Consider the following 9740-nt stretch of genomic DNA (forward strand, 5'->3'; position numbering starts at 1 on the left):
AGCACAGGATTTTGCATGATATCTATGAGTGTCCAAGATCCATAATCTCCTGGAGATAGGAAAGTGGGGCACCTGCTGGATAAAGGGAAAATATTTCCCACTGTGTTTGGGAAGGGGAATAAGTCCCTTAGTCCAGCCCTGGTCTGGTGGATGGGTGTATCTCTTGGACTCTATGGAGTGAACATGGTGAGATGCAGTGAGGGTAATGGCCACTAATGAAGCCTAATATTCAATAGAAAACTTAAAAAAAAAACAAAAACAAAAACAAAAAAAAAAAACAAAAAAAAAAAAAAAAAACAAAAAAAAAAAAAAAAAAAAAAACAAAAAAAAAAAAATGACAAAAAACAGCTCTGTGGTCTCTTTTATTAGCCAACCCAATTGGCTGTGGGACAAGCCTGGCTCTAATGCACTGGGGCAGCAGCACATGGACAGATGCACTGCCCACCCCCCCCACCCACATTTGGGGGTGAACCCCTCAATCCTTCATGCAGGGTCAGATCAGCCAGCAGGATTCCAGCCCAGTCTCCAGCTGGCCAAGCTCATTAGGCCTTTAGCTGCCAGGAAGGCAGTTGTGGCCAGCTGTAGGGCTGACACCCCATGCAGGACCTGCCAAAGGTCAGAAGCTGGCCAGCTGTGAGTCCTCCAGCATGCCAAGAGGAGCAAGGAGAAGTGATGAGCCAGTCAAGGACTCTGCAGAGGAGAAGGTGGAGGAGGAAAGGAGGGAAGAAGGGAGTGATGGAGGAAGTTTAGGGTGCAGAGAGGTGAGCTGGCTGCTGTGTTTGAGTCTGACTGCTCCTGACAAGCAGGGTGAACTGGGAAAAAGAGATGCTGAATTTCCACTGAAATGTAGCTATGAATTTGAGGTATTCCTAGGCATATTTAGACAAGCACTACAATTAAAGATCTCTTCATCCTCCAAGAACTAATTACTAAAAATGTATCACTGTTAAGCCTTACTACAGGAAGAGAAAGAGCTTGATCTTTTTCTACAAGCAAAATGAGTGGTTTTCCACACAAGCAACTCAAGAAATTTGAACATTAAGAAAGCAGGATTTTTGTCTTCATGTTATATTTAAGAGATCTCTTCCAGGCTTCTATGTTGGTTTTGCAATGTGCAAATGTCCCTTTTGATCTGAATTTAAAATATGTATTTCACTAAAGGTCTCAGATTTATTAACAAAAGATACAAGAGACTTCACACACAAAAAAACCCAAAACTCAGCTGCCTCTTTCAGTCATAATTTAAGTCAAATAAGCATGGATTTCAGAGGTAAAACACATTAATTGTATTCAAAAAATGCACAGAATTATGCCCTTCCCTGTAGTGAATGGTAGTCAGAAAACTTGATGTAACACAGCTTCTGTGTTATATTCATTATTCTGACACCATGAGGCATCCTTGCACCTGCCCATCTGCCTGTGTGTATAGCAAAACCTACAGGTTGTAAACTACCATAGTAGGACTTAGCAGGCTACAGGCAGACATCCCACAGAAGGAATGCCTCTCCTCACACTCTGAAAAGCTGCTCCTCAGAAGTATTGACCTTTTTGAGACTCTTAAAATGTCTGCCAGCCAAAGAGAGGTGTACATTACCAGCATGTGATTTGCTAGTGTTACTCTGCATACTTCGTCCGAGATCACTTGCTAAGGTCAGCACAGTGCAGAATGAAATGCTGGAAGTTCTCTAGCTTAGCTCACTTTAAAATACCATTTAAAATCATCTGCACTCTATTAAATCCAGGGCATAAGAAGTATCCTTGGGATGGTATTTTGATTGACAGGAGTGAGCACTGCAACACTGCAGCAGTGTGTGAGAAGCCAGGAAATAAAACCAGTGATGTTCACAGTCTTGCATAAGGATTCCTGTGAGCAGAAGATTTGGGAAGTGATCCCCCAGAACCAAGACTATGTCTGTGTTAAGGTACTTGCATACTCCTGAAGCATCTGAGTGTGAGAACACCTTGTTTGTACCTCTGCATGACTGCAATGCAGGGGTTTAAAATCACTTCTGCTCCATGATTAGTTCAGATACATCTGTATACACAGAAAGCCCGTTCTGGTCAAGGCTCCTCCTAAAATATTCTGCAAGAAAAGAACACTAACCTCAAGGCTATGTGCAAGGGCAGAATGTAATTTTGAGGGAAGCTGTGCACAAAGGGTGGACTGGCCTTGCCCTGTGTCAGACACACACCTGCCACTGCCCTGCTGCAGGCTCAGGAAGGCAGGGGCCACATCACATTCTCTGTGGCCACCCGTGGGGGGACAGAGACCCTGAGTGCACTACAGGGACAGAGCCATCCCTAAGCAAAGGCTTCTTTCATCTTTGGTTCAGAGATGCTGCCAAAGGCCAGTCAGGTCACTTTTGGGGAGATGACTCAGCTGGGCTGGGTTCAAGTGAAAGATTTATCAGAGGTGAAATAGCACTGCCAGGCCCCTTGGCTGCCAAGTGCTAGCAACACAAACACAAAGGGCAAATGCATCCTTATCCCACAATAGTGAGGTGTATATCCCTTCCCACTCAGAGCGTGTATCACATGAACCATTTCTGCATGAAGTGAAAGAGCCCATCTCTCCATCTCATATTTTGGGGGGGTAAGGAGAGTTGGCTAAGAAAATTTTGAATTATAGCTAGAGGAGTGCAAAAAGATGGAAATTTTTCATGGTAGATATATCTAATTTAGTCCCTGGAAGGAACTACTTGTTAAATCTGAAACCACATAAAGATTTGGCTATTTCTAGCGCCATGTAGAGTAATGAATTTGCATCCTGGTCGGTAAGACCAAAGTCATTAGGAGCAAATAAATCTATATTGCTTTCTGAATATTGTGAAATATATCTCGTGGCTTGTGAAAGAGATACATGTGGTTTGTTCTTACTAAGTTTACTAAATTTGTCTCTGCCAGAGCAACAAGTAAAATTCTCCAGCCTAGCATCAGAGCTAGATCATACAGCTGCTTTAAGAGCAGAGTCAGCACGCAATTTTAGGATGGAATTCTGGAATACATACTGAAGTTCCATCTTCATACCCAGTAGAAAACATAAGCTTTGCAGGGGAGCAGAGGATAGAAAAATATGACTGTGAAATATTACTTTTACTTTTGCAGGAAATAAAGGAAACTCTGCCCATAAGAGGACAGAACACAGAGTGTGAGAATTTAAACTCCCACATTTTTGTTGCTCCATGAGCGGTCTCAGATACGCACTGGTGGAATGAGGAGCAAGCTCCCAGGCCCCAGCCCAGCCAGACACTCCGTGTCCCGGCTCGGGGCTGCCGTGATGGGGCTGCCCCGCAGGCAGGAGCCAGGGGCGATCGAGGCCGGCCGGGGCTCAGCAGGGATGCTGGGGGCGCCCGCAGCCGAGCCTCGCTGCCCTCCCCCATGCCAGGGAATGCGCTAAAGAACCAGCCGGCCAGACAGCTCTCTCACAGCACGTTTTATTTGCAGCGGGGATTCCAGCGCAGCGCGTGTGTCCGGCCCCGGCTCTGCCTGCCCTAAGGGTGCGGGCGATCCCGGGCCGGGGGCGCTTTGCCTGCAGCCCCCCAGGGAAGGGCGGCCCGAGGGGCTCCGGGGCCGCCCCTGTCGCCCCAGAAGCGTTCTTCGGGGGCGGCCCCGGCGCTGAGGGTGCCACCCTCCGGCCCCTCATAGCGCCTGGTAGGTCCGTCGGGGCAGCGGCGTCCCGGGCGTCTCCGGCCCCGAGTCCATGCTGGCGCTGGGCGAGAGGGAGCCGGCGTCGCGGAGCGACAGCCCCGGCTGCTCGGCCGGGGAGAGGCGGTCCACGATGCTGGAGAGGCAGTCCAGGCTGGACAGGGCGCTGCTCTGCTCGGCGGCGTAGCCTGCGCCGAGGGAGGGACGGGACACGGCAGCGTTAGGGGATGCCGCTGCCTGCCCCGGGGGGTCCCCGGGCCCGCCTCTGCACCCCGGGCCGCGCCGGCTCCAGTCGCGCTTACCGTGGGCCATCTCGGCGCAGTACGCGGCCTCGAAGCTGCTGCCTCTCGCCGACCAAACGGGGCTGCCGCAGTCGGCCTGCAAAACAGCGAGGGGCGAGTGCCGGCCCTGCCGCCCCGCCCCGGGGCCAGCGGGGCGCTCCCCGAGGGGGGAAAGGGCCATAAGGGCCGGCGGGGAGGGAGCGAAGCAGCCGCCCCCAGCCAGGCCGCTGGCGCTGGGCCGCGCCCTCCCCTTCTCCCCATCTCCCCCAGCCCCAGCCTTGCCCCTCTGAGGGCGCTCGGAGGGCAGCAGAGGGCACACCGGGACCCGGGGCTGGGCGCCTGCAGGGAGCCCTCGGGCTGCCGGCCCCTCACGCATCCCGGAAAGCCCACGTGTGTGTCAGAGGGAAACCCGGGAAGGGGCCTGTTCTAAGGCAAAGCTGGGAAAGGGCCTGTTCTAGGGCACACCGCCCGCCTTTTGCTGCTGTCCGGATGCGTTCGGCCCGTCCCACACCCACGGGACTGGCCCCACGGCGCTGGGCCGAGCAGGACCTGCCCCCGGCCGTCCTGGGGTCCCCACGGCCCTACGGGTCCTGCCTCTGTCTTACCATCCCATCGGAGCAGCTGGAAGTGGGGCTGGTCGGTTCGGAGCAACTCTGTCCCGGCAGGTGATAGTAGTTTTCTACCTGTTCCCTCAAGAGCTCCTGGAGGCTCTCGATGTATCTGATGGCGTTTCTTAGGATCTCCACTTTGGGGAGTCTTTGGTTGGGGTTGGCAGTGGTGCACCTCTTCAGGGTCTCAAAAGCCTGGTTCACTTTCTTCAGTCTCCTCCTCTCCCTCATGGTGGCTGCCTTCCGCCGGTCCATTGTGGTGGATTTTCTTTTGCAGGCTTTGCAAGCCCACATGAGGCAGTGACCAGCTTGGTGGTGGCCAGTGGGAGCTCGGACGTGCTCCTCTTCCTCGGAGCAGGCGGGCTCGGGGGGCCCGTGGGCGCTGAAAGGAGGCAGATCCCTGGGCTCAAAATCCTCGGGGAACTCGCCCTCCGGGGAGGAGAGGCAGGAGCTGTCGTAGAAGAGCTCGGACGGGGAGAACTTGCAGCTGTCCATCACCTCCATCCCTGCTGCCGAGGCGTCAGTGCGGGACGGCGGCCACCGGCTCTCGGCGAGGCGCTCCGCAGCGCTGGGGCAATTTCCTCCGTAATTAGCGACTCGAGAACAAGTGTCCTTGGGCTGATGCGGGGGGCCCTTATATATACATGGACAGGGAGGCTGGTCCGCAGCGGCCAGTCTTTATTAGCATATCCCACCACAGCCCCTGCCGGGAGCTGTCTGGGCAAGCCCCCCTCCAGTCCCCAGGAGACAATTTGCTCCGCACCGCTCCTTTGGAGCGCCGAGAGATGGGCACTTTTCTAATGAACGACCTCCCAAGAACTGGTTGCGACATCTCCGAATTTCCAACGAAGTCTGTGAATTTGCAGTTTGGTATGGAAAGAGAAAGAAGAGCACGAACCACTTGTCAGTAGCTCCTACAGAGCCCTTCCCCGTCCCAGTGTTCCCATCTCCTGTTTCCCATCACACGTTTCCTCGGGAGGGACATCTACAGTGACTACTTGCGTATCTTTATTTGCCACAGCCCGTAATCCAGGTCTAACCTGAAACATTTTAACCTTCTTCTTAGACCGAAGATGTGTTTATTTATCTCGAGAAACGCTTTGTCCAGTAATTAAAGTTGTGCCACCAACCGCCCAAATTAACAAATTGGAGGATAACAATGCACGGCTACTTGTGGCCAGGAGAGAGGGAAACCAGATTTTAGTGCTGTCGGATCGGATCACAAGGAAAGCTACTCACAAAAGAAAAGTGTATGTGATTTCTCCGAGACAAATCCCCTTCCCATTCTTTCTCCTACTCTTGTGACCTGGAGCCTGCTAGGGACACAACAGCCAAGCAGTGCCTTGGCTTGCTAATTTTCTGCTTTCAGGCAAACTTGTACCGTTACAGATGCGTCCCAGCTGCCAGTGCAACAAACCCCTCCTGGAAGTGTAAAATTTCTAACCCCGCAATCCCTAAGTAACTTTACACAAGGGGACAAAAGCCTTGCAGAGCCCCAGCCGCAGCAGTAGCAGAGCGGAGCGGTGCAAGGGTCATTAGAGTGGTAATGAAGCCATTTAACAGGCATTTGCTAACGCGCAGGAATCCTTTGGTTTCATCCAGGTGGCTTTTGTAGCTGAGGAAAATATTATGAGAAGCAAAGGAAACCTTCCCTACCTGGGAATAAAATTATGCGACCTAGGCTAACTCAAACGGAGAGCAAATGACCCAGCAGCGGATCAAACGCTACGGAGCCGGTTTGTGTGCCCAGGAAAAAGGCGCCTTCAGTTACCCTCTCTCCGGGAAGAGGTAATGTGGTGGCACGGCGAGCTGCTTTCCAGGAGCCGCTGATCAAGTGACCAAGGCGAATAGGGAGGTGTCTCCTGAGAGAGATGCCCTGTGGCAGCGCACACCGCCGGGACACCCTCCGATCCTCACGGGCAAGGAGGAGAAAGGCAAGCAGCTCGGCCTGTGCTGGGGCTGGATGGAATCCATCCTTGTTTCCCCACTACCACCACGCCCGAGTCCCCAAAGGCAGATTTCCACTCCTAGGCTAAAATTTTTCCTGAAAACCAACCATCCACACACCCTTTTTTCCTAAGAAAGGATGCAAAATTATCTAAAAGCTGAGGAAGGCTACGTCTGCACTGCTTTGGTTCATTTGGGGCCATAAACACGGGGAGCCCCCTTTGAAATGAATACTGTATGAAAAGCAGGGAGTTGATAAAGGAGGAAAGTTGCAAAATGGGGAAGCTCAGAATTTCAGGCTTCTGCCGCTCTGAGGTGCAGGTTAGTGCTTTGTTGGGCCACATCTGAAACAGGACAGTTCCCTATTGTTTTCCTAAGACAGCATCAGTCAGGAGGGGCTCTGCTCGACAGTAACTTGAACTCTTCACTGGGCTGTGGCGTGCACACACAGGCACAACAACACACAATTTCATTTACCACGTTTGCGCTGGCTAAAATAGACGTGTTTACATATTTATGCTTCGTGCACAAATAAACTTGATCTTTAAAGTGCCGGTTGCAGTTCCGATCACCTTTCTGGGTTGGTGCATGCTTGGTTTCTCTCCAAGCATGCACTGTAGATCTCCCGGTGAACGACGCCAAGCCCCGCTCTCCTGGCATGCGGAGCTTTAGCTCACAGATTTGACTCAACTCAGCAGATCCGGGGCTGTTAAGAAACGTGCTTTTCCCCAAAAGTCTTTAAAGAGCTGGAAAAAATTCTTTTCATTTTTCCTTTTTCTTTAAATATTTTTGGGGAAGTGGAAGAAACCATGCAAAGGCCTGTCACTCAGGAAGGGAAAAAAAATCAGTAATTAGTATCCCTTAAGGAGCCCCTGGCTCCTCTGGTAAAGTGATCTCAAAACAAATTTGCAAAAATGCAGTAGGCGAGTGGAACTAAAGAAAGGGGGGAGAAAAGACGAACTACAAGGCTGGCTAATGAGGCTGCTGGCGCAGGGTGGGGTGGGGGCGGGGGAGGATAGTGCTGCATTTCAGTAGGCTCAAGTCTGGAAAGCGGGAACAGCCTTAGCATCAGACAGTGTCTGCTCCTGTGACTGGTAGAGAGAAAGTGGTGAACGTGTCAGGATCCCTTTAAATGATGTTCCTCACCCCAGCCCTCCCCACTCCTCAGGAATCGCCGTGCCGCACCTATTCCTGGAGGGATTCCATCCCGTGTGGGCACCGCTTGCAGAGCGTGCCATCTTAGTTCCTAAGTCCCACGCCTTTCTATTTAAGAGAAGAATATCCTACCGCAAGCATAAGTCACCGGACTGAGTGGGCGAGAGGTGTTTGCGGTGCCCCCGAGCGCACCCCCGGCCTTCCGGAGCGCTTTGGGCTGTGCCCCCCGGGCTCGGCGGAGCGCCCACCCCGCGCAGGGCGGCCAGAGCGCGCAGCTTCGTGCAGCCTCTCCCTCTCCCTCTCCCTCTCCCTCTCCCTCTCCCTCTCCCTCTCCTTTCCCCTCGGCTCCAACCGTCCGTGGGTGCCCGCAGCGGCAGCGAGTGATGCCCCGACAGCAAAATTGTTTCCCAGTCGGGCTGGTGGGGCCGGGCTCTTCCAGCCGTGTGAGAAACGTTTGGTTCCCCCCAGTGCTGGGAACGGTGCGCACCTAAGTAAACACATTAGTACCTGCCAGAGGGAATTGTAGAGAGGACAGCTGAAGAAGGCATTGGCCTCTGCTGGCTCCCCAGGACTCCCAGGAGAGATCAAAGGGACACGAGGGGGTTTTAGCAGCCTTGAGACTGGGAAAAGTTGCTAGTTCCTGCTATCGAAGGGACGTCCCGGCGAGCACATGGTTCAATTATTCAACCCTCTCCCTCCCTGCCCCCTACACCCATCCCTAGTTCATTCTCCACAGAAAGACGGAAACTGTGGAATAATGGTACTGGGTCCCCAAAGCAGCAGTGGTCCCGGCAAGAATTTTCCCGTGGAAATAGTTGCTGTGCCGCCTCTTGACCGCCTTGACTTCGAGCTCAGAGAATGCGCTAAGCCTGCTGCTGGCTGTCCGCTTCCTTCTCTGGATTGCAGGCGATTTCACCGAGGAAAATAAAGGTGCACAATAAAAAAGCCAGAACCAATCAACCAAAAAACCCCAACAAAACAAAAGGAAAAAAACTAAAACCCAAACAAACAAGCAAACAACAACAACCCAAAACCAAACCAAAACCCTCAATCTAAAAACAAGGCTTTAAACGCTCGATCGCGTCACGTCAGAGGAAAGAGATGTCCAATGCGGCAGCACTGCAGCCAGGCACCCCATTCCCCCCTTTGTCCGCCTTCCCCCCACATTCCCGGCCCCGCGGGCACCGCGGGCCGGCGGAGCCCCGCATCCCTCCGCTCCTGAGAGCGAGCAGGTGGCTCGCTCCCGGGGGAGCGGAGCAGGTAGAGGCGAGGGAGGCTGGGTTGGCATGGCATTTCCAGCCCGCAGAGGGGAGGAGGGAGCGGCAGGGGCACTCGCAGTTGCGTAAAAACTTCGATGACTTTGTTCGTGATCCCTCCGGAAAAAGACTTCATTAAATCACAAACCTCTTGTCTTTACCCAGTTATTGCCCTTTGATTTTGTGATTCCAGGGCCCTGTTTGCTTTGGCTGGGGACTTAAATAAAGATTATCGTTATTAATATCTAACACAAACATTTTAATTGCAAACACACTGACGACCTTCACTGGGAAGCCCGGCATGTCAGCTGCAGCCGCGGGGGTCACGGAGAGTCTCTTCGGGAGGTATTTTCTTTATTTAATGAAAAAACTCCCCTTTGGGCAAACTTACTCCAAACAATCGCTCAAGTTACCCTGCTGCTGGAGGAGCCGCAGCCGTGGGGGTCCTGCCGGGAGGACGGGCGGCTCGTCGGGGTGAATGCCCGGCTGCGGGTAAATCTGACAGTCGGCTGCCCCTGTGTGGGCGCGACATGTGGCTTTGAGGGGTGGCACAGCACGGCTCCTGCCCTGATGCGGGCAGCGGGTCCCGCGGGGCTCGGATCACCCTGTGAACTGTGTGTATGGAGCCCTTCCCGCGGATACGGCGGGGTTTGAAAACAAATTAGGAAGGAAGGCGATGAGCTGCTAGCCCGACCTGAAACACTCCCTTGCTGGGCAAGTGCCTTCGCTGTAGAGGCGAGCTGCGCCATCTCCTCTCTCGTGCCAGAGGTGGCACGGAGGTGGCACGGAGGTGGCACGGAGGTGGCACGGAGGTGGCACGCAGGGCCCCGCGCTCCCTGGCGCGCCGC

General features: G+C 53.3%; 1 protein-coding gene across 1 annotated transcript; it reads right to left on the bottom strand.

Annotated features, from left to right (window-relative positions):
- Positions 1–3421: 3421 nt before the first annotated feature.
- MYF5 (myogenic factor 5) lies at positions 3422–7025 on the bottom strand. Its single transcript, XM_056516141.1, has 3 exons — positions 4532–7025; positions 3948–4023; positions 3422–3833 (listed from the first exon to the last, which is right to left on the bottom strand). The coding sequence occupies exons 1-3, from the start codon at positions 5036–5038 to the stop codon at positions 3640–3642; spliced, it is 777 nt and encodes a 258-aa protein (XP_056372116.1). The 5' UTR covers positions 5039–7025; the 3' UTR covers positions 3422–3639.
- Positions 7026–9740: the final 2715 nt, after the last annotated feature.

This window comes from Oenanthe melanoleuca, chromosome 1A (assembly GCF_029582105.1).
Source record: "Oenanthe melanoleuca isolate GR-GAL-2019-014 chromosome 1A, OMel1.0, whole genome shotgun sequence".
NCBI lineage: Eukaryota > Metazoa > Chordata > Aves > Passeriformes > Muscicapidae > Oenanthe > Oenanthe melanoleuca.

Coding starts and splice junctions, on each gene's coding strand:
- MYF5 (XM_056516141.1), bottom strand. CDS start 5,038: ATGGAGGTGATGGACAGCTGCAAGTTCTCCCCGTCCGAGCTCTTCTAC. Junction 4,024..4,531: donor CCAGCTGCTCCGATGGGATG/GTAAGACAGAGG, acceptor GCTGTTTTGCAG/GCCGACTGCGGCAGCCCCGT. Junction 3,834..3,947: donor CTGCGCCGAGATGGCCCACG/GTAAGCGCGACT, acceptor CCCTCGGCGCAG/GCTACGCCGCCGAGCAGAGC.